Source organism: Sorex fumeus, unplaced genomic scaffold (assembly GCF_029834395.1).
Source record: "Sorex fumeus unplaced genomic scaffold, SorFum_2.1 ptg000014l, whole genome shotgun sequence".
NCBI lineage: Eukaryota > Metazoa > Chordata > Mammalia > Eulipotyphla > Soricidae > Sorex > Sorex fumeus.
In genome coordinates this window covers 6141359-6167328 of record NW_026606071.1, presented here as the reverse complement: position 1 = coordinate 6167328, position 25970 = coordinate 6141359, and the positions used below count along the sequence as shown (strand labels likewise).

General features: G+C 35.0%; 1 protein-coding gene across 1 annotated transcript in view; it reads left to right on the top strand.

Annotated features, from left to right (window-relative positions):
• The window catches only part of COL5A2 (collagen type V alpha 2 chain), a 145324-nt gene extending 132617 nt beyond the window's left edge, over positions 1-12707 (top strand). The window contains exons 48-55 of the mRNA XM_056111963.1: positions 497-550; positions 2272-2379; positions 2736-2789; positions 3161-3268; positions 5006-5297; positions 7839-8026; positions 10023-10262; positions 11038-12707. Coding sequence (XP_055967938.1) covers positions 497-550; positions 2272-2379; positions 2736-2789; positions 3161-3268; positions 5006-5297; positions 7839-8026; positions 10023-10262; positions 11038-11184 — 1191 coding nt within the window. The 3' untranslated portion in view covers positions 11185-12707. The remainder of the gene's footprint in view (positions 1-496; positions 551-2271; positions 2380-2735; positions 2790-3160; positions 3269-5005; positions 5298-7838; positions 8027-10022; positions 10263-11037) is intronic.
• Positions 12708-25970: the final 13263 nt, after the last annotated feature.

Genomic DNA, 25970 nt, shown 5'->3' with positions numbered 1-25970 from the left:
GTGATAGAATGTCACCGAGTTTATGTGTGCTTGCAGTCATTCTGAAAACTTCAAAACTTAAAAGAAAGATAAACAGCTAATTACGAATTAATTTTAATCTGAAGGAAAATACTGAATTTGAATCTATATTCAATAATTCTCTTGCTATCCCTAATAATTTAACACTTTTATTTGTTTAAAACGTAATAAGTATGCATTGTGCTGAATTTAAACAAGTACAGTTTTACTATGATTACTAATGTGATCTTCACTCAATATAACCAATTAATAAAATTCATCATACAAGTATTACTGAAGTTACATATAATGATCATATCCTTGCATTAGGGCTATAACCATAAAATGATATACATGGATAGATTTCTATATATTTGGCATGTTTTGCATATTTACATACATAAACACCAATGAAAAGCAAGTTTTGTATCTATATCTATATCTATCACTATGAGCATATAAATATAATTTTTACAGTTTTTGTGTATATTTATTTTAGGGCTCTCGTGGTCCCATGGGACCACCTGGTCGAGCTGGGAAACGTGGCTTGCCAGTAAGTTATCTGTTTTCTTTTAAAATGCTTTATTACATAAAATATACCTACAAAAAATTAAGTAGAGGGGCTAGGATGAAGCTCAGTGGTATAGCACATGCCTTGCAATGCAGAAGAAGTGGATTCAGTCTTGACACCACAAATAAAAAGAAATGCAATTTGAGATTCACAGATAATTATCAAATTATCAAATTTTTCAAGTTTTGTACATAAGTATTAACTTAAAATAATGCTTAGTAGTTTATACTTTAATCCTTTTAAGATAACTCTTTTGAAATTATCAATTCTTTCAATAATAATGAAGATTTTTAGAGTTACTTTTTTTTCACTAAATAGAAGAAATAATGACTCCCTCCTCCCAGAAAATATCCAAAAATAACATAGGAAATATTTTTGGTAGTTCATTATACAGTTCAAAAATACTATTTAAATATGTTATATTTTAAATCAGAATCCTTTGCTCATTTTCTAATCTTTTTATTAATAATTATTTTACTGTTAGTAATTGTTATAAAATGTCTCACCATGAATAAATTATCTTATTATGGGCATCGTGAAAGGTCATGTTCCTTTAAGTTCGATTCATAATCAAAATCTGTATTTGTGTAGAATAATTATATTCTATAAATCATGGTTTATCATTAGAAACAGTTCCCAGATTTGATTAGGACTTGATTGGTGATTGCCTCGTAAATACATAGTGAATATGTCGAGTGAATGATTTTCTAGCCAACTACAAAAGACAACGTGTTTTTTTTTTTCATGAATTAATTGTCCTTAGTTAAATAGGTGCTTTTTGGTTTCCTTTTGTTTTAATTATAAAATTTGGGGCTATATATAAAATAAAATAAACCTCTCATATATATTTGAACTGTTTTAATATTTAACTTTTATTGCTATATGAATATACAAAAGCTACTGAGGTCTTATTTTTATTATGCAAAGATTTAGTTTGTCAATTAGTATATTCAAATTAAGAAAGAACTAAACTTTTATAACCAAACTTAAAGGTTGCCTGTCAAGAGGCCAGGCTGGGGACTAGGAATCTGGGTCATGGGTGCAAGAATAAAAAATTTAGGAGGCAGAAGTTAGCCTGAAAGCCATTTGGTTTGATGTTATTTCTGCTCCTCCTGAGTCAGATTGAGAGGATTTTAAGAAAACTCTTAGACTTCAGATGCTGACCCTGAGATCATGACCTTATGCCACTTGTCTGTTTGCTGTGAATCACCCTGAGGCTATTTTTGTTTCCCACTTCTTAAAAGACAGTCTGAGACTGAGTTGATTGATCAGACCATTTTCACCTCTGCTCTTTAATCACAATACATTTTCTGATTGCTTTTTTAATTTCTCAGGTTCAGTATTGTTTATTTGAGTACAGATATTACAGATATAAAAACAGATTTTGTTTGTTTTCTAAGACTAAAGTAATTTTAATGCTGAGATCTCTATTTAAATTTGCTCAAACAAGTTTTTGCCATGCCTTGATAAAAATAGACCAAAAACCTGAGCTCTAATTCTTTTTTGTTTTGTTTTATTTTAATTAAATCACTGTGAATAAAAAAGTTATAAAGATATTTATGATTGAGTTTCAGGCAGTCTAATTCTTTTTCAGACCATTAAATTTTTTTGACCCATTTAAAATGCAGTAGTCAAAACTGTAGGATATACAATTGTCACATGTGAAATTATACTTTATGTCATTGTCCTGACTCTATCTCAAGGGACCTCAAGGTCCTCGTGGTGACAAAGGTGATCATGGAGACCGAGGTGACCGAGGCCAGAAGGGTCACAGAGGATTTACCGGACTTCAGGGTCTTCCTGGACCCCCTGTAAGTTACACTTTTAACTATTATTTTGCCCTTTGTGAAAATACGCATGAGTATTTAATCTTTGTTTATAAAGTGGGTGAGTTTTTTAAAACTTCATTATCATTTCAAAATATATCTTGATCTACAACAAACGATTGCTCAATATAATCACCCCATTTATTAGCTCTAACATTTTAGAGAAAAATAAATGTTATATATACTTGTCTTATGATTGTCTTAAGCTTTGGTCAGTTCATGTAAACATGGTAGTAATTTATGACTTTATTAAAGTAGTGTATGCTGTTCATGTTGGTGATAGTACATTCAAAGTTGAGAAATACAGTGTGTAAATATTTTTGAAACATATTCTTACTTAGGGTCCAAATGGCGAACAAGGCAGTGCTGGGATTCCTGGACCATTTGGCCCAAGAGTAAGTAACATGATTTAAGTTTCTAGAATATTAGGTTCTGGGATCTAAATATATAAATTTCACTTCTATCAAACTCCCCAGTTTCTCTCATTTACTCCTATTCAATGGAATTTCTAATTAAATTTACAAGAGATTTGATGAAACAGCTTCTACTAATAAAACTATATGACTACTCTATCAAATCTTTGAATACTGGTTTACATCAAGTGCCTACGCTTGACAGAGCATATGTGTTTATGATGCAGTCAGTACTCAAAAGGAAAATGAATTGAGGAATTGTGCGACATTCTATAAGAAAAGCAGTTCTTTGATTAGAGAAAAGCTTATTCTTGTTTGTACATGAAATCTGATGGACTGTTTGTTTTTTGCAGGGTCCTCCAGGACCAGTTGGTCCTTCTGGTAAAGAAGGAAACCCTGGGCCACTTGGGCCTATTGGACCTCCTGGTGTGCGGGGCAGTGTTGGAGAAGCAGGTCCTGAGGTAAAGTTACAGGAGTTTGTATTTAAGGATGCTCTTGATTCCCATAACCTGGATTCTGCCAGGAATGTCTGTCTAGCCTGATGGATAGAAATTTAGGACATACTTAAAGGTTATGCCAGAACTTGACTTTATCTGTAACTTTTGGGAATATTTTAATAGAGGCAATTCAGAGTAAATAGCTTTTTGACTCTAAACTACTTCAGCTTTTTCTTCATGTGGTATGTGATACTAATTGGAGTAAACAGCAACCAAAATTGTATATATAGTTAAAATTATGTAGCTTTACATTAGATGAAAACTTATTAAAAATGTCTGTGACACTTGATGGATGTATTCATTTATTAAAATGGTGGTAGGTGAAGTGTATAAAATGAAAATTTTTCTCTATTGAAAATTACATTTGGGATAGACTTTAATTAAGACTTTTCATAAAAATCTAATATATGCTTCAGAATTATATAAAGTTGTAAATAAATGAAATTAGAGTCTTGCTTCTCAGGAATTTGGAAGTCTTCATATATATAAATGCCCTATGTGTGCATTTATGCTTTCCTTTCTGGTGTTTATTTTTCTTTGGTCCCATCTTTCCCTCTTTATTTTATCTCTGTCATTTTTTGACAGTGCATTTAACCAGTATTTATTATTTAGTTATAGATTAGATAGTCTTTTAATTTATTGATAAAAATAAATAATCACATTTATTTCTCTGTGAATGGAAACAGCTATTGAATTGAAATACTTTTGACTTAGGTTGCCCTTGGTTGACTTTTTCCATAGTTCATTGCTGCTTTTTAGAAAACTAAACTCTCTTCCCATAATATTAGCTTAAAGAATTATTGAGATATTTATGTGACCTTAGTAAAAAAATAAAATAAACAAGTTGAATAGCCTTTTTAAATGAGGAGATGTTGGCAATGGAAGTTAAAACATCTTCTTTAGAGTCACATAACATGTGACTATTGATATTTAAATTGCAGTTTTCTTAATTCAAGGACTGTGCACCACATGAAATCTGGGCTACTTATCTCTCAAATTGATTCAAGTTGTTGAGTTCTTCCTTAGAAAAATGGAGAAGGACTCTTACTAGGGAGGATTCACTTGTAGCCTCTGCAACATTTTTATGCCCATCTTCTTAACACTAATAGTTCTTGTATGGCAATGAGATTAAGAGACCTCTTAATAAAAATGCAAAAGATACTTATAAACATTTTTTCACTAGAGAGAATTTTGATCTAAACACTAAAGAATATATTTTGAAATAGAGAAGAAATTTCCCTGTGGTTCCTTGTGGTTATTTCCTTAGTATTAGTGTAGGTTTATAAACGATAACCCACAAATCCTCTATATAATCAATCCCATTCAATATAAGTCAGCGAATCCTTTGAAAACATTTTAGTTGTATCTTACCATACATAACCTGAAGATACTGTCCATATCTGTCATTGTTAGCAAAATATATTAATTTCCCAAGTAAATATCAGAGCAAATACTTTGTGCTGTGATCTTTATTGTCTAAGATAAGCACACTTGCAAAAGTAGACATGTATTATGTCTCAACTTTGGAATAGGTTGAGAAGACAAAACATCTGGTGAGCTAATGCATGAGTCAGAGTTCTTAGTACTTTCAAGACAGGATGTTTCACTGTAACTACTTATGCAACAAGTTCCATCAATACATTTTTGTCCCATAGAAGCACTAAAAAATATGTTATCTGCCTCTTCATTTTTTTAAATCAGGGTCCTCCTGGGGAGCCTGGTCCACCTGGTCCACCAGGGCCACCTGGTCACCTTACAGCTGCTCTTGGGGACATCATGGGACATTATGATGATAGCTTGTCAGACCCACTTCCAGAATTTACTGAAGATCAGGCATTTCCTGATGATAAGAACAAAACTGACCCTGGAGTCCATGCTACCCTGAAGTCACTCAGCAGTCAGATTGAAACAATGCGCAGCCCTGATGGCTCTAAAAAGAACCCAGCCAGGACATGTGACGACTTAAAGCTGTGCCATTCAACAAAACAAAGTGGTAAGTATATTGAAGCACATTGAAGCAACATCTATTGCCGATGGTTGTATTATTCTCAGTTGCATTATTGAGTATGTTGCTGATCTCTACTACTGTTGAGATGAAGTAAAATGGTAAATATGCCAGAGAGTTTATGGTTCAGTGATGGGACAGTGAATAATATGAAATTTAGACAGACAGATGATAAACACTATAAAGAAGTACATATTCTATTAATGACCCAGCTCATGGTGGTATTTTCCTTTTAATTGAGAAATCTTAAGGTAATTCCTGTGGATAAATAAATGTAGAAAATAATAGATTATATTATTGGAAATTCTAAATTCTTTTATTGGAATCTGGGCTCAGGGCTTATTCCAGGTTCTGCACTCAGGATCACTCCTGAAGGGACTGTTACTGGGGATCAAACCCCACTTGGCTGCATGCAAGGCAAATCCTGTCCATGGTATTATAGCTCTGGGCTCTAATTTTTCTTTTTAAATTTTTTTAAATTGAATTTATTTATTTTGAATACCCATCCCTCCACCAGTAACCATTTCCCACCACCATGGATCCCAGTAACCCTCCCACCCTCCATTCTATCCCCATCCCACCCTGCCTCTGTGGCAGGGCATTTCCTTTTGTTCTCTCTTTCCTATTCGGTGTTGTGGTTTGTAAAAGAGTTAAGCCTGGTTTTCAGGGAAAAACGTTGGAGAATTTACTTTCCATTGACCACTTCATATATAAAAAGATGTCACGCGGCCGCTTATGCGGCCGCTCAGTTTGCAGTGAGAGTCCTGGTTCCTGCATAAGCTAGCTATGCTTGTAGAGGCTTATGGTCACCGAGGTTCCCTCTGGAGGAGGTGGGATGTGGCACAGACCTCATCTGGGACTTCCCGGTGATCTCAGCTCTCTTCGGGACCGGGAGCATTCTCGGTAGCTTCTTTTTAAAATTTTAGCTTTATGTATTAATGGGACATAATTCTTTGTGCCTACTCTAATGAGGATTTTTTTTTCTTTTTGGGTCACACCTGGCGATGCATAAGTGTTACTCCTGGCTTTGCACTCAGGAATTACTCCTGGCAGTGCTCAGGGGACCGTATGGGATGCTGGGAATCAAACTCGGGTCGGCTGCGTGCAAGGCAAATGCCCTACCCACTGTATTATCACTACAGCATTACAGAAGAGAAAGAGAATGAAAATTTTAGTGAAACAGAGTTCACTGCACCCAAGAGGAAAAAGAAACGCAGAACATAGAGCTTGTTGTGGTTCTTACATTTTGAGCTCTCTGACAGAACAAAAGATTTCTATTTTGTATACTGAACAAGAAAGCCACCAGTATTAACTGTAATTCTTCAGGAAATCTATAAGCTATTTTTTTTAAATGTCCTAATATCTTAGTATGGTAATATAATAAAAGGACAAAACTGAGAGTAAGAACTTATCCCAAATTTTAATTATATCTTTTTTATTGAAATCTGCATGGAGATAAAATTTGAACTTATGATACAATGGAAACAACCCTATTATTTATTAAGGTAAGGTAAAAAGGTAAATGCCCTCCCGTTGATCGTTGATTTGCTCGAGCAGGCCCAATAACGTCTCCATTGGAGACTTTGTTGTTACTGTGTTTGGCATATCGAATACTCTCGGTAGCTTGCCGGGCTCTCCAAGAGGGGCGGAGGAATTGAATTCGGGTCGGCCATGTTGGCCGCATGTAAGGTGAATGCCCTACCACTGTGCTATCGCTCCAGCCCATAGGAAATATTAATATTCAATAAATAATCCAAGTACTAACTTGGATTAGTACTTGGATTATTTATTGAATATTAATATTTCCTATGGGCTGGAGCGATAGCACAGCGAGTACGCATTTGCCTTGCATGCAGCTGGCTGGGCCGAGCCAGGTTCTATTCCTCCTCCGCTCTCGGAGAGCCCAGCAAGCTACCGAAAGTATCTCGCCGCGCGGCAAAGCCTGGCAAGCTACTGGTGGTGTATTCAATATGCCAAACACAGTAACAACAAGTCTCACAATGGAGATGTTACTGGGCCTGCTTGAGCAAATTGATGAGCAACGGGAGGACCGGGACAGTGATATTAATAGGAACACACTCATTTTGGCAAAACCATATGATCTCTGTAGATTATCTCTTCAGGGTATAATTTTCTCTTCTATAAAATGGGCAAAATAACATTTTCTTCACATGAATGTTTTGGGTTTTAAGTACATGTACTTGACAAAATCTGGAGCTTTTCTAAAAGCTACAAGAGCATAATTAATAGCTTCGTTCTGTTTGTCTTATGAGATACTCTCTTAAAAATTCCTTGTTTGATTTTTGTGGTTATTTGTTGTAGGGAACTAGTGATAGTTGGAGGTGAATGAAACCTAGAGCCTCATACATTTAAGGTGCATTCTTGGTCACTTTGAATGTCTCCAGCCCTATAGAAGAGTAATAATAAAAGGCTCAATGAATTCATATTTTTAAACCTGTTAACTTTTGGGAGATATCATCATCTGTGAATTGATCACTATTTAGCAAATATTTTTATTTTTGAAAATAGGTGAATACTGGATAGATCCAAACCAGGGTTCTGTTGAAGATGCAATAAAAGTTTTCTGCAACATGGAAACAGGAGAAACATGTATTTCAGCAAACCCTTCAAGTGTACCACGTAAAACCTGGTGGGCAACTAAGTCTCCTGACAATAAGCCTGTTTGGTATGGTCTTGATATGAACAGAGGAGCTCAGGTAAATAAGTATGCGTTGTATCTGCTTATTGTTATTAATTATTTTCATATTTTACTTAGGGCATATAACTATGTTTACCATATTTTCTGAAGTGATATATTATCATAGTTATGATTGCTATATTACAAAATATTTTTACTTTAAATTAAATTTGCAAAAGCTTTGAATGATTACTTTTCCATACATATGATAGTTATTTTAAGTAATAGTTTCTTTAATGCATGTGACAGTAGTTGTGGAATAAATATGAAAGGGTAATTATTACATAGTGGGGTTTTTATTTCTGATTTATTTCACTTAGCAAAATTTCCTTTGGTCCACCTATATGTCACAAAGGCAACATTTCATCTTCCTTTCTTTTAAAACCAGCTAGTATTATGGTGCATCTATGCACATGTATATATATATATATATGTATATATACATATATACACATATACTCTATACTAAAAATGCACAAACTATATTAGTTCATTGTCGCAGGGCATTTAAGTTGTTTCTGTATGGTGACTATTGAAATATTTTGCAATGGAGATAGTGTATCTATCACTTCAAAGCAATATTTTTATAATCTTTGGCAAATACTCAGAAGATAAATAGGTGAATCATATCCAGTTGTCTTATCTTCAGTTTTTGTTTATTTTTGATCTCTTGTTTTTTGGGCACAACTGATGATTCTCAGGGATTATTCCTGGCTCTAACTCAGGAATTACTCTTGGTGGTGCTTAGGCTATCATATAGGATGCTGGGGACAGAACCTAGGTTGGCGACATGCAAGGAGAGAGTCCTGCTCTCTGTACTAATTACCTCTCTAGCCAATTCTTTAGATTTTTGTTTCTTTATTATTTTTTGAGAAATTTCCATGTTGTTTTCATGACTGCACCAACATACATTCATATCAAAGTATACAGATCTTTTTTTGTCTACTTTCTCACCAAAACTTTTTGCTTTTTTTGGGAAGGGGTCACACCAGGAGATGCACAGGAGTTACACCTGTTTCATGCACTCAGGAATTACTCTTGGCAGTGCTTGGGGGACCATATGGGATGCTGGGAATTGAACCTAGGTCGGCTGTGTGCAAGGCAAACGCCCTACCTGCTGTGCTATTGTATATTTAGTGATTAAATCATTTTGTAAACTTCATAGTAGTATTTAAATTGAAGCTACTTTTATATGACATGAATTCTATATTTTTGTTTATCCTTTTATGTTTTTGTCATTGTCCAGTAGACAACATCTAGCTTTGCCAATTCTTATTATAATGTGAATATTTTATCAGAATCTACTCATGGAGACTTGATTCCTTGAAATTTTACTTTCACTTATGCTTTTAGTCTCCTCAGAAATCATCTTCAGAGTAAAATTATGATTGAGAACATATGCCTGTACCCAGAATATGTTAGAATAGGCCTATATTAAATTATCAGGAAATTTATTTTTTAATATTCTTATAATTCTATTAGTTAATATAATATGTAAAAACCTCAAATGAAAGCATTGAGTTCCAAAGTTGGAAAAGAATAAAAAAGTGTAGAAAAATAAGAAATTATTTTTAATATTTTAGCAGTTATTTGAAAATTTGTGATCATATCTATTAAATTATGTAATCGTTAGAATGAAAAAATTATGTCAATAATTTCTAATTATTATCATAAAAATAAAATCAGACTTTTTAGATACACAATCAAATATGAAGGCAATGTTTAAATATATGACTTTTTACAAGTAATTAAGAATTTTTAAATAAAATTTTAAATATTTTTAAATGCTTAGCCATCTGAGATAAGTATAATTATTATTATTTTATTATTGTTATTATTACAATTTGGGTAGTTATTACAGAGGATTTTATAAATTCATAGAACATTTTAGGTTGCTTATGCATTTCACATATATATATATATACTTGTTATATGAAAGATGGAAGTAGTATTTAGTGCACATGGCTTTATGAAACTCTTTACTACTCATGTAACATATGCTTTTATTTTTCTAGTTTGTTTACGGAGATCACCAGTCCCCTAGTGCTGCCATTACTCAAATGACCTTCTTGCGCCTTTTATCAAAAGAAGCTTCACAAAACATTACTTACATCTGTAAAAACAGTGTGGGGTATATGGATGACCAAACTAAGAATCTCAAGAAAGCCATAGTCCTCAAAGGGTCAAATGACCTGGAAATTAAGGCAGAGGGAAATGTTAGATTCAGATACATAGTTCTTCAAGATACATGCTCCGTAAGTATTTTTTTTAATCTCTATTGACCTTGTTGAAAGACAATTTTTTTTGTTAAATATAATATCATGATACTGGAAATGGCAGCAATTTAGCCTATCTATAAGTACATCAACAGGTTGCTTTTCATGGCTCTGTAGGGTAAATTTTAATGTGTGCTAGCAGTAAAGATTTTTGCAAAAAAAAAAAAAAAAACCAGAAAAATTTTGTCTGACACGCAGACAACCCCAGTTTGATTCCAGAATCATATGTCTTCCCAAGTATCAGGGGTAGATCCCTGAATCCCCGACTTCACCAAAAAAGAAAAAACATTAAAATGGATAATTGGTATCTGATCTGTTTCTTCTATGAACTCATTATGATTTTCCTCCAGATTTCTTTAATCTCATTTTCATGTCTATGAATCCTTGGCTCTAACATATATAATTGACTTGAGATGCTTTAAATGTTTCACTGATTTTTATATTTCCTTACTGCATATATAGATTTTAAAGAATGGAAATATTAAATGATTAATTATGATTTTGTTTGTGAAAACCAAAAATGTTTTATCTTTGATAATTGCTACTAACCATCTGGGAAACTGCAAAAAGAACAAAGGGCATTCAGTCATCCTGAAACTTTAAAGTAATGCCTGCCTGGCATAGTAGTACCTCTAGCTTTTAAGTAGTGCTATAAAATAATTGCTTTATATTGTAAAATTGTCTTTGAAGTTGTTGTTTAATATTTTTGGAAAATTTTTATATTCTATTAACCCAATGTTCCATTTTATTCTAGAAACGAAATGGAAATGTAGGCAAAACCATCTTTGAATATAGAACACAGAATGTGGCACGCTTGCCCATCATAGATCTTGCCCCTGTGGATATTGGCAGCCCAGACCAGGAATTTGGCATTGAAATCGGCCCAGTTTGTTTTATGTAAAGCAAGCTGAGATACATCGACAATAAGCATCTCCCCCACCACCAATGGCATCACCATTCACTAGAACTTTGACTGTTTGAAGCAGATCCTGAGACTCTTGAAGTAATGGCTGATCCTACATCAGCTTTGTACATATGGTCTTAAGTGCCTGGCCTCCTTATCCTTCAGAATATTTATTTTACTTACAGTCCTCAAGTTTTAATTGATTTAAAATATTTTTCAATACAGCAATCTAGTTTTAAGATGATCAGTCACAATGACCACCTGAAAAAAGTAAACTTCTTGAATAAATAAATTTCCATGTTCTTCAATTTGTTTTTATCTAATGACAACGTTGCTTAGTATTTATGAAAAAAAAAAATCTTCCTGGCAGGTAGCTTAAAAGAGTGGGGTATGTAGAACTACAGCACAAAATAATACATGTTTTATTTTGCTTAACTGAAGTTTGAAAAATAGAAAGAAGTACCCTTTTATGATCTTTCATTCCCAAATAATTAAAAAGCAAAATAAAAATATTTAACCTTATCTTTAAAACCCACATATATGCCTTGACATAGCAAAGAGATACTCTCAAGAAAATCTTGAAAAACAAATCAGTTTTTCACTGTCCCAATTGAAATTTTAAAATAATATATATTCAGTGGAATTTCTGGAATACAAATTGAAATTACTTCAACTTTCTGAATTTTTTCAAAGTGAAGTAAGTTTAGACTTTTTTCTCATTTAAAGTGAAAGATTCTTTTCCTTTTAAACTCTGTCAAGGTAGTTAGAATTTGCGTGAATATACATTTGCACTTTCTGGTTAAGAAGGCATTGAATGCAGACTAATTCACACATAAAACTTTATTAACATATGTCCAAGACTACGTTGAGAATCTTTTACATGTACAAACCCATCATCCTGAAGTCTATAAAGAAGAAAAAAGACTAAAACACTCATGGTTGTGGAGCTAATGAAATGTGATGAATGGAGTTAGACCATTTGGCCTTTGAACTATTATAGGAAAAATGACCCAACATGTCATAGTATGAGCTACCTCATCTCTAGAAGCTGGGATGGACTTACTATTTTTGTTTATAGTTTAGATACTCAAAGGTGCTATGCTTCTGTTATTATTCCAAGACTGGAGATAAGCAGAGCTAAAATGTATTGTTATTTTTCCTTTAATGATGGTGCTAAAATTCCTTCTATAAAATTCTTTAAAAAATAGTGATGGTTTCATCAATACCACTTGTGAAAACAACTGTTAGACTTCCGATTTCTGAAAGAAGGAGCTTTGTTCCAGTGCCTTTTAACTGTTCATCTGTCATACTGTATTTGGACTCTTTTGTAATTCTTGCATGTTTCTTACATGTTTTTTCAAACCATGTAGGCCCCTTTGTATTTCAAAGAATCCCCCCCTTAATTGCATTTGTTTGCTCCATTTTTATTTTTCATTAAGAATAAACAACTGGGACCATCCCAAAGGACAAATCATGCACACAACTTTAGTCATGTATCTCTGCAAAGAATCTAATTAAAAGCACGCTTTTTGGCATGACAGTGGTTTTTGTTTTGTGAAATTCCTTTATATATATATTAGAGCTGTTTCATTTCCACTAATATAAAGTAGATGTTTGTTTGTTTCTTTGTTTTGTTTGTTTTGTTTTGTTTTGATATTTGTTTAAAAGTTAGGGCCAGAGAGATAGTTCAGGGTTTAAGGTGAAAGTCTTACATATATGCCACCCATCCAGGTTTGATCCCTGACAACAGAGCCCGCACTATCACTGGGCACAGCCTTGAAAACCCCAAGAACAGCCTGGATTGTTTGGGTAATCCTCAGTACCACAGGGCCTGGGTAGCTACACATCCATGTGCCCTCCCTTTGAACCATCATGCAGGTTGGCAGAGAATAACCAGTCAGGACCTCTAGTACTCTTGAGACCCTCTTCTGAGGCTCTCATACCACCTCCCTGAAAAGATTAAAGCTACAAATACTTTTTCCCATCATTTATAATGTAGACTTAAAATAGAAAATCACCTTGCAGTGTTACTCACAAAGGCAGTGGGATCCATCATTACTATCTATATCCTTATAAATATCAGGGTAATATCACAAATTATATATCATTGTCACTGTCATCCTGTTGATTGTTGAATTACTCGAGTGGGTGCCAGTAATATCTCTAGTCCTCCCAGCCCTGAGATTTTAGCAGTTCTTCTTACTCATCTTTTCCCAATGATTGGAGGCTCTTTCAGGGTTAGGGAAAATAAGACCTGTTGTCATTACTGTATTTGGCATATCGAATATGCCACGGAGACCTTTCCAGGCTCTGCCCATGCATGCGGGATACTCTTGGTAGCTTTCCAGGCTCTCTGAGAGGCACATACTTATACATTTCTCTCTATGATTTGTTACCTATTATCTGAACTGCATCAGATATGGTGTTATAATTGTGGAAAATGGGTAGAAAGTGTCTTATAATGTGTCGTGCAGCCAGTCCAGAAAGTGGCCTGAAACATGGCGGTGGTTGGGTAGTGGAGGTCGCCTCCCGGGGCTGAGTCCCTTGGGCTGGGGAAGGCTCTCACCCACCCCACAGCTTGGTGCAGAGTCCAGTGGTGTGGTTCGGGGAACCTCATTTTATAATTCCATCATGGAGGAGCATCTGTGAGTTCTGGAGGTGGCCGATGAGAGGGTGTGGCTTATGAGTATGATCCCTGAGTCACTGGAGACTGGGGGAAGCAGGCAGAGGATCTCTGTTCCAGGTCCAGGACTCAACAGGACCCGGGAATATATATATATATATATATATATATATATATATATATATATATACACACACATATATTCTGAATATATATTCTGGAGCCCCAAAGCACCACTGAGGTGGCCATGATGGTTATACCCAATATCACAGGATCTAACAGGACCATCTCATTGACACATTGAGCCCTGGCATTGAACTACAATCCCATTTGGCCAAGTATATTCTTAAAAAGAGACCTATGAATTTTGCTTGAATTAAAGCTTCTTTAAATATAGCTTATTTAAATTCATATAAATAAGTTCTCTTAAGAAAAAAGATGCTAACAATTTTCAATAATAAAAATATAAGTTTTTATTTGAAACTCCGGTACATTGCAAATAAAAGGCTACTTCAGACTATTCAAAATATTTCAAATTTCTTATGAAAATTTAGTTTTATAGGCACTTAGATTACTAGTGTTTCAAAATCTCTAAGAAGGAAAAGTTTGATCTAGGAAAGGTGGCATATATAAAATCCCCAAATTAACATAAATGAATATAATAGTAAATGAAGCACATGCAATTATAAGAAAATCCTAAACTCATAAACATATCTTATCAAATTGTGATCAGACACATTATAATTTTTTTTAAATTGAAAAGAATCAATAAAATAATATTTCTATTTTTAAAAAACTGATATTTGGTAGAAAACAAGGCTATAAATATGCTAAAATAACAAAAAGATTGTGAATATCAATCAAGGTCTCTATCCCACTGAGAACAAAGATCATTTCAAGTTCATTTTTTTCCTAAAATTATGAAAATTTCAGAAAATCAGAAATCCTGAAATATTGAAAGAATTAAACTGCATTTTAAATAAACTGCTTAGGTGTTCTTAAAAACATGTTCAAACTAGAAAACAACAAATATTACAGAAATTCCTTAATACTTGATTTGCAAAAATGTCCTTAGAACTGGGGCTAGAGAGATGGTACAAAAGTTACGACATGTACATGCGGCCAACTTGTACTAGATACCCAATATACCATATGATCCCCCAATACTACCAAGAGTGATTACTGAATGCAGAGGTAGGATGAACTTCTGAGCATTACTGGGTGTATCATGAAAACAAAGCAAAGCAAAGCAAAAGTTCTTAGAAATTAGTAATAAAAATCTAATATACAGGAAATTCTGTGCTGATAATGTCCCAAGCCTATAATATAAACATCTATCAACATGCGGATGATATTTAGATGCAGAGAAGTTAAACATTGAAGCACAAACAATGATTACATTCTATCAGAATTTTAAAAATAATAAAATAAAATGCCTGATTGTGTTTAGTGTTTTCCAAAGTGGCCATACCTTCCCGCCCATCCATTCTATTCCACCCACTGCATCTTCTAAGGGAGTGAAGTTTTCTCCCATGTGTTAGGAGAGCCTTTTGTTGGTTTACTTAAAGAAGGCAGAAATCTGGGGCATAGGGACACTGATAATTTTTTTTTTCTAAAAAAAAAAACATGGTAGGTCTAATGAGTTTTGGAGAAAAAAATGTTAGAAAAAATGTAGAAAACATTTACATGTACTTATCTGTTTCTCCCACTACATGTCGGCAGTATAATCCATCATCTCCTCAGATTGGCTTATACAGAATTTCTGTAAATGTAAGGTGATGTGAGACCAGAAGTGAGCTGTAGTAGGAGAAAAAATAGGATACATGGGAATGTCTTCCAGTACCATTAATTTTACCTGATGACCTGTAACTTAAATATCTTTCGTAAAAGAGACAAATGTAGATATGTAACAGAATAGAACTTAAAATTTTCAGAAAATGGTGAAAGAATAATTTATGCATGTGTTTTGGGTAATGGCATTAATAATTTTATTTTAGAATATAAGATGATTATCCAGTAGTTATTACTGAAGTCAATGTATGCTGTTTTGACAATTTACTGAATAAAGCAGAATTTCATACAGACTGAATTGAATATACAGTGGCGATAACACATTAATAAAGTACACCCAGTGGAACCAGAGGACCTAGGCTTTTAAACTAGACTAGGTGGGGCCAAAGCAGTAGCACAGCAGGTAGGGTTTTTGCCTTGTAAGTGTCCTACTAGGGTTTTGTCTCCAGCATCTCATATGGTCCTCTGAGCACCTCCATGAATAATTCCTGGGTGCAAAGTCAGAAGTAACCCATAAGCATCAATGGGTTTGACCTAATAACCAAAAAAAGAAGGAAGGAAAGGAAGGAAAGGGAGGGCAGAAAGGGGAGGGAGGAAGGAAGGAAGGAAGGAAGGAAGGAAGGAAGGAAGGAAGGAAGGAAGGAAGGAAGGATGGAAGGAAGGAAGGAATTATTCTGGGAATTGGAAAAGTGGAAAAGCAAGAAAGACTTTCTGAAATATGTTTTTCTTAATGAGTTTTGAGGGATTAAAGAACAATGCCTTGAATAATAAGAGAGTCATACCAGGCACAAACAGTAATATGGAATTTGCAAAATATATGACTTATTTGGGAAACCCCTAGTAGACTGATATTGCAGTTTACACATAAAAATTGGATAAGGAATAAAGAAGTAGTATCATATAAAACTTATATTTAAAGATAGAGATAAATAAATATTTTAAAAGAATCTTTTATCAAAATTGTGTTCAATTATCAGGAGTATAATCAAATCCTTCTAGAGGAACCTTTGAAATATGTGAGGGGGTGTTTGTGATTATCATAAACATTGGAGAATATTTTACGCATTATTTGGATGGATCAATGATATTGAAAAATTTCTTGGAAGCCAATAATACAAAGACTTAAGCACCTGAAACATCAATAAAACTTTCCCTGAAAAATATTGAAGCATTTTACACAAGGGAAATTTATGGGATTTGTATATTAGAAACATAACCTTGGCATGTTTCAAACTTCAGGAAATTTTAAAGTGAATGAGATAGAGAACAGTGATTAGTTGGAACTGTGTTGGAGAAAAAGAAACAGGCGATGAAAAATAAATGCCACTGAGGATGGAGCAAGAGACGAATTTGCAGATACCTCTTAGAAATCTCAACATAGATTTTTAAAGGAAGCCATAAACTTTGGTAACGAGCTAAAAGTCACCTCTGATGCAATGATGAGGCTTTCCCCTCTCATCTTACAAGTCTATAACTAAATTTAATGAAACTAATTGAAGTAATATAAAGAAAGAAAAAAAATTTGGTTGAAAATCAATCTAGGTAAAGGTACCAATTGAGAATGTGATCATTGGAATGACCTCGAGATTAAATTGTGGTAATTTAGAATAATATTACTTGTAATTCCTGATACACTTACTTTTTGCCTTCAGTAAGAATCTCAAATGGTTTCTAATTCATAATAATGCATTATCATGAGATAATTAAAATTTTAGAAAATGTGGTTCCAAAGACTCAACTTATTTTTATCAGATAATATGATTCATCATGATGTAAGGTTTGCAGACCAAAAAAATAAGATAGATATAAATCAATAAGGTTAAATACCATCAATTTCATGAGAAATTGGTCTGCAGATAATATGTATATATATGTATATAATAGACAATGCGAACTTAAGTGGTAATAACTGGGGGAAGATAAGAGTACAATATAATTGAGAACAACTTTTTCTAACTCAATGCTGTTGGACCTAGATCTTGTAATAAAAGACAGCTGGAGATCAAAATGATTGCAATTGTTAAAACTTTAATGAGAAAAATGCAAAGCAAATTGAAGACATCTGCAGTCAAAATGTAAGCCTCAAAGATTCAGAAAGATTCTGCAGTCCAAATCCCTTCCTGAAACATCTGACTTTTTTCTTGCCTAATACTGTGCTCCCTGGACTCTCGCAGGCAATGCTTGCCTCCACGCCCTCAAATCTGTATTCTTGCTGACTCTGCTGTCGACAGTCTCCAGGTGGTTTCAATTGAAGATGAAATTTGAAAATCAGACCCACATCATTTAATCAATAGTCCTAATGATACCTTCTTCTGTTCAGTTTCCTGTGTTCTCATAACTCTTGAATTAATCACAACCTTGGTCCTCAAAATTAAATCCTCCCTTTCTTAAACCACTGAAAGGATGCCAAATCAGACTCTAGATGCTTTCTCTACATCCTCTCCCCACCACACACACATATGTTGTCCTTTTCCCCTTTCATTTGGAAGTTTTCATCCCTAATGATTTCATTCTGGAGCCAGATGATTTCATCGACCATCTGTAAAAGAATGATTTCCAAATATACTGAGCTGCCCTTGACCTAGTATTCTCAATCAGCCACACATTTTATCATGTTCAACCACCCTTCCAAATGCAACACTGTCTTATTCAACTGCCACGTAGAGAGCTATGAGTAAGACTAGAGTTGTGTAACTTTCCACTTAGACCTTCCTTTTTAAACAAGAATGTCTGTTGCCGGACAGTTGATGTCCTCCTTTTGCTGTCCCTGTTTCCCCCCTCTTAACCCAGTTTTCCCAGCAAAGATGTGGACACTTTGAATATCGTTACTCTCTCCTGGGGAGAAAGGGGCCAATTCCTGGTTAAGATTCTTAGTCTAGTTCTCTTCTCAAAAATGAGTTATTCCTAAAGTCTTCTGAAATAATTATCTCTGACATTACCTGTAAATTCAGTCCAGTCTCTCCACATTTTTTCAGCTTGTACTTTCCTTAGCAAGAGTTTTCTAGTTCAAATTATTATGTAATTCTCCATTGAAAAGCAGGTTAAATAAAAATGAATTATCTCGACAATCTAACTTCTCAGCTCCAAACTCTAACCTTGTCTATATAAAATTGTAATAATGCTCCATACAAAACTGGAATAATTAAAAATGCCATATATACCTTACAACTCTACATCTCTTTCCTTACAGCATTTTCTCTATCCATAAAAATATTTTAGTTCTTAAAGGTGTTTGCCTTGCATGCAGTCAACATGGCCGACCCGAGTTTGATTCCTCCGCCCCTCTCGGAGAGCCTGGCAAGCTACCGAGAGTATCTCGCCCGCACGGCAGAGCCTGGCAAGCTACCCGTGATGTATTCGATAATGCCAAACACAGTAACAACAAAATCTCCAATGGAGACGTTACTGGGCCCGCTCGAGCAAATCGATGATCAACAGGAGGACCTTTACCTTTACTTATTATGCTCCCCATCTAACTGTTCTCAATGACATCGAGGAGGATGTGAATTTTTCTTCCTTGTGATTTTCCAATACCTTGTATCTCATTAATACATCTTGCTACATCAAGTTTTGCAATATTTTATTTGTTAAATTTTGACCTCATTCTTATTAAAGCTCCTTGCTCACTGTATTTTGAAATTTGTATTTAATAATTACTTAACAATGTTGCTTACTTTAAAAAAGAATAGATTTAAGATTCTGAGGAGATAGTACAAGGGTTTCTAGTTCAGTCTCCAGCAGCACATGTCCCACTTCCCAGCATCACTTGGAGTTTGAGCAGCAGCACTAATTCTCAGGTCCTAGTATTCAAATGCTTTGCACACCCAGGTGGTTGAGACTCTCTGGGAGTAATCCTTAGGTTCCATTACTAATGCTTGGAGATCACCCCGCTCCCCCGTCCAATACAACAACAACAACAACAACAACAACAACAAAAACAACAACAATAACAAGAATGTTTTAAGGTAGTCTGAATTTTTCAAAGTTCCACAAACATGGGATAAACACTCCTGCTTCTTTGTTCTCCATTCTTGGTTTCTTAATCTAAAGTGGTTTTCTTTTTTTCCATTTGCCCAAATAATATTCCTTCTCTTTTGCACAACTCATGTTTTATCTTCATTAAGACTGGTCTGACAATATAATCACCACATACCAATTCTTTTATAATATGCTACCTATATTCCTTGTTGTTAACTCAACACAAATTATTAGTTACCCTGAAAGTTTTGGGACCATTTGTTATGTCTAACTTTTCTCTTTATTTCTAAAGTGTAACAGTAGCATGTTCTATTTACCTCAAGTGTTTAGCAAAATTCTGAAAATCCAGTAGTAGCTTATAGTAATATGATGCTTCACTTATATGCTTTCCTCAAAAATAAATCACTAGTACTTCATCCAATGAGAATATATGTGAGTGAGAGTTGACCACCATATCCCTTGTTAAGAAGTGCTCAGTCATTGATGGGGCTTAATGTAGGTAAGTCCTGACCCCTTTCAAACTCATTCCATAGACAAGGAGATTCTAAGTCAGAGATCTACAGAATCATTCCTCTTACATGAACCATAATTCTACAAAATTTTCTCAGTTCCAGAGCTTCAGGAAAAGTTTCCTCAAACCTCAGTGTCCCAAGAATGGCCGAGATTAGTACCAGGAATTTTACTCCATGGCTTGGAGGTCAGCCACATATGGTAGGGGAAAAGGGAGCTCAGATAGAGAAGGGAGCACCAAATAAAGGGTGTTGGGAGGATCCTCCCAGGATTGGAGGAGCATGCTGAAAGTAGACTATAGACCAAATGATTGCCACCCATTACCTCTTTTGCAAACCACAACACCCAATAGGAGAGAGGGAACCAAAGGGAATGCCCTGCCACAGAGGCAGTGTGGGATGGGGGGGATGGGGGGGATGGGGGGTGAGAGGGATACTGGAATCCGTGGTGTTGGGAAATGGGCACTGTTGGAGGGATGGGTATTTCATCATTGTATAATTGAAACCCAAGCACAAAAATTTGTAAGTCTACAACTGTACCTCATGGTGTCTTACTAATAAAAATTAAAAAATATTAAAAAATTTAAAAAAAAACCTCAGTGTCACTGCATAAGGGCCAGATTCTCCTTCTATCCAAACTGGTCTTTCTGTATCCCAAGGGACTTTTCAAGAAATCTGCACTAAGGTCCCCTCTAAGCATCTGTTTCTAGGTGAAGTATAGACAGAATTCATTTTATTTTTCTCTCAAGTTTTTAATTATGAAATGTCTCATTTCCAAAATTGCTATGAAGCATATCACTGCTTCCATATCACTAATAATTTAGTTAAAAATACGAATCCCTTGATATAATTTTTATTAAAGAACACGGAATTTTATGTGTATAGGAATTATGTAATATAGAATTTTAAAATTCTGTTAATTTTTGAGAAAGTATTTAGAATTTATGAGTAAATATACTTTTAAGCAATCTTTAAAGGAATGAGAAGAAAATGGAAGAATAAAATACCTCTAGAACATTGTTTGAAAACTACTGACTATGGCTGATGGCCTTTTTTTCTTAATCTTTATGACATTAACTCAACAAGTTAAACCTCAGATGTGGTAAAATCTGAAGAAGATTTGGAGAAAGCTTTTTTTTGTATATTCTGTCATATGGAATCTTTTCAACATTATTGTACCATGTTCACTGTGTGAGTTATGACTCAATGAAGAGTTATGTCTGGAAGGAAAATATTTTTCACAGAGTATGACTCACTTTGAAAAATAAGCACATTCCTCTAAGATAGAATCCAGACAAGTAAAACTTTAACATAAACTAGATAACTGTAAGGTCATGTAATGTGATTTCTAACTTTGGAGTCATTGCTTTTAAAAGTTACCTTTCTCTATGCTTTTCCTAAACACTGCAAAAATTATTTTTATACTTTTTTATGTCAGTGATAAACTTCAGTGGATTTAAAAACCATATACAGGATGATGTGTATGATAGTGATCGTAAAGACAGGAGTAAAGGAAATTGGATTGCACTGTACAGGCACAACTCTTGTTCAGTCCCTGACACCAAAGTGGGCCCACAAGCTTCTCCAGGAGGGATCTCTGAGCATTAAGCCAGGAGTCAGCCCTGAGGATAGCTGGGTGTGGCCTCAAAATCCAACTATTACGCCAAAGCATACAATGATCAAATGCCTAAATTTATTGCTCTAAATTTGATTTCTATGGCCTGTATATTTTTATTGAAATACCAATATGCAAACATCCTATCAAGGTTACTCGGCATTAAAATGTTAATATGACCAGACTGCGGTGATAGAATAGCAGGTAAAGTGCCTTCCTTGGAAGGGGCTGACCTGGTTCTAACCCAAGCATTATAAATGTCCCCCTAAAACTAACCAGGAGTAAGTCCTGAGCACCCCCCAGGTGTGCCCCCAAGCAAAATAAATATTATTGTGCTCAATTTGAAATTGGGTTCCCAGATATTTTTATTTTATGGTTTCTTCATCTCAACTATTGACATTCTATTATTCTTTCAGTTACTCAGATCAACAAGTCTCTCACAATGTTACTGGGACCGCTCGAGCAAATCGATGAACAAGGGGAGAACTGTGACTGTGACTGACTCACACCAAAACTTTGAATTTACGCTCCTACATTTCTTTTTAACAAACTTTTTTTCCACACTGAACTACTAGCATTTATTGCTATTTCTGTAGTGAAGATAGATATAGAATTCACCTACAGCTTGTTCCTTCCACTCTTGTAATCGCCTATAGAATTACCATGTACTGCTAATATATTTCAGAGATTCATGTCTATACAGCTGTAAACTGAAACATGTCATGCATCTGTTGAGTAGTTTATTCTAATTACCCACAGCAAAGGTAAAAAACTCACTATGGACAAATAATATCGACAATAAGAAGATGATCATATGTCCTCTAATCAAAATACTTTGAAAATTTAAAAATGCTAAATGTATATTACAAAAAAAAATATACTAGGCTGTGGGTATCTCAGGCTAACCTATGGTTATCCTTCTTATTCCGTGCAATCTGAAGCCTCTATTTATTTGCTCTTCTCAACTACCACTCTCCCAAGTGTGAACTCTAACCTTTTTTATTCATTAAGAATACCAAGAGTATATTGTGTTCCTTCATTTAAAACACTTGCTGTTCTCTTTACCTGAAATGACACCTTTTAGAAGTTCATATATTTGTTTTAAGAAAGATACTTGAGCAGAGTCAGAATAATATAGTGCATTGTATAAGACATTTGCCTTGCACATGACCAATTGGTTCAATCCCCAGGACTTTATATGGTCTCTCAATTCCCATCAGGAGTAATTCCCTAATGCTGAAATAGGAGTAAGTCCTGAGCACCCCCTGAATCACCAGGTGTAGGAAAAGAAAAAAAGAAGAGTAGAAGAAAGAACAAAAGAAAGAAGAAATGGAAGGAAGGAAGGAAGGAAGGAAGGAAGGAAGGAAGGAAGGAAGGAAGGAAGGAAGAGAGGAAGGAAGGAAAGGAGAGAGAAAAGGAGGGAAGGAGGGAAAAAAGCTAAAGTTCCACAAAATGTAAATGTAAATTTGTGAGTTAAAATGGTACTGAAGTTGCTAAAATAGATGGGATTATCAGTTAGAGATACTAGCATAACAAAGGCCATTCTAATGACTGGATAGAGGAAAACATCAGGAAAGGAACTTTCCAGAAAAGTGAGGAAATTAGCAGAATAACTTAAATTCCTGGTGTTTGGTGCATATTAAAAACTCCATAAACGTCTTATGACATTATGAGTTACTAAATAAATGTATCCTGCTTTCATTTTGGTGTATTAATTAACCAAAATAATCCTAAAAGTATGATCAAAACTACCATTTAGATAATCTGAGTTCCTAGAAATTTATTACCATTTATAATTTTTCCTCATAATCCCTACAAAATATAAAGTTTTATTTTACGAGTAAAACACTAATATGGTACCTTTGACTCATTCTTAGAGAAATTATAGTAAATACTGAATGCTTACTGTCCTAGTCTAGAGAATTAGCTCTAACATCAGATTGCTTATTTGTTTTGTGTTTTGGAGCCACACCCAGAAGTTGTTGCTACTCCTGGTGTCAGTCTCAGGATTCTCCCGTGGTGATACTCAAGAGCTTATGTAGTGCTTGGGATCAAACTAGGATCAAGGCATGCAAGGCAGTGCTTTAATCCCTGTACTATCTGCCCCCGCGCCTGGCTGTTCTTGCCGGGGGCGCCCCTTGGAGGGGGGCGGGTTGAGTTTCCCTCCCCGCCCCGAACAGAGCTCCTGCAGCCAAAGACTTCCAGAACCAGCCACCACCATCCTGAGACCACTCTCCACAGGCATGAAGGTACCGGCAGAGGAGCAAAGGCATGTGGGTCCGGGGCTGAGATCCCCAGGCCTGCTCGGGTCTGGGCTAGGCATCCTCAACCCAGATCCTCTATCTTTCAGTAGGCAGGGGTCACACCCACCATCTGACCCCCAGCTCCCATCAACAGCCAAGACCCAGAGACTATAAAATCCAGCTCCCAGAAGCACAGGCCACGAATGTGGCCGCGGGACATCTTATTCTTAGTTTGGACAACCTGGCAGGTTACCAAATTTTACCTGCCCATACAGCAGAGTCTGGCAAACTCCCCGTGGCGTACCCAATATGCCAAATACCAGTAACATTTATGGGTCTCATTCTCCTAACCCTGAAAAAAGCCTTGAATATGGCACTTTTTAAAATCTCAGTACTAGGACGAAGGAGACCTTACTGGGGCCTGCTTGAGGCAATCGACGAACAACAGGGTGGTCGTGACTATCTCTTCAGCCCAGAAGAAAAGTTGTTAATTCTTTTTTCTTCTAGTTTGTTTTTTCTTGTTTTGTTTTGCTTTGTTTTGTCTGGCTTCTGAAATACAAGGGATTGAACTCTAGTCTTCAAGAATGTAAGGTATTAGCTTATGACTGAGTTACATCCCTAGTCCTAATATGAGGCTGTTAAAGAGCTAAAATATTAGCTTAAAAATATTAGAGAGCAAAAATATTAGTCTTCCTTTTTCCTACCTATGTAGATTTGCGTGCTCATTCTTCATATATTTTTAGTAAAATAAAAATACAATATTTTATAAGAAGGTAACAATGCATTAATTGATATATCTAAAGTGGCCCAGACTGCTTTCTTCATGGTCATTAGTTTTGTTTCTGCTCTATTTCTTCCAATTTGCAATCTGTTAGAGTGATTAGTGTTAGCTCTGTGTACCAACAGTCTGAAATCTGTAAGACAAAGAGTCTATGTGATTTTCAGGTAAGTTCTCTTCAAACCTGTATTAAAATGCTTGACCATTATTCTTTATAAGAAGCCAAAAGGATTGAGAAGGCATCTGATAGGCCTACTGTACATTTGCCACAAGCCAGTATTAAAGACATTTCTGGGAGGATTATTTTGTTGTTGTTGCCAAACCCTGTTATTCTTGCTCTCTGTTGCAGTTATTCTAACTTTATTTATGGTAATCAAGATGCCCTTTGACCTGGAACAGCAACACTAAGAAAAAAAAAGTTATTTTAGCTTTTTTTTTTACGTTGAGGGGTCTCATTTCATCACCAGATTAAAAAAAATATAAAGTTTCAAAAGGTGTTGACAAATATCTCACTGTATTTTTTCAAGACTTTGGTGACTCATCTTGAGAATATAGTTTTAAAATTTGATGGTGTATTAAATATGATGACCTTTTCTATATCTTAAGTTTTTTGAGACCATCTCCATTTCCCAAAAAGCTGGTAAATTTTTTCAAATTCATTTTTGGGGGGCTCTCTGTGGGATCTAATTTTGTTAAGCGATCATAGTTCTTTTGTTTGTTTGATCTTTGTTTTTTGTACTTTTGGTGCTGGGAGTCAAACCCATGGACTCACACATATAAGATAGGTTCTGTACTACTCAACCATATCCCTAACCTTGCAAAATAAATAATGTTAGCATTATAACCTTTCTACAATATATTGATAAATTTTTCCTTACTTGAACTGAGCAGTTCTCGTTCACCAGTGACATAGCATTCAATATCACACTGATTGCTTAGATTTTGGGCAACATAAATTAATTAAATCTGCACTTTCACTTTATTTTTCTTTCTGAGATCAATAATTTAATTATTCATCCTTCACTGAGTATTCTCAACTCTGATTCTAGTTACAAAACTAGTTATAATAAGCTGTGAAAGAGTGAGGTTTAGGAGAGCTGGTCTTTTCTTATAGGTACTTAATATCTCAAGAAAGGCAAAATTAGGGATGGAGTGATAGTACCACAAGTAGCACATTTGCTTTGTGCACCACTGATTTACTCAGTTTTCATCTCCAGAACCCTATTTGGTTCCTTGTGCCTTGAGC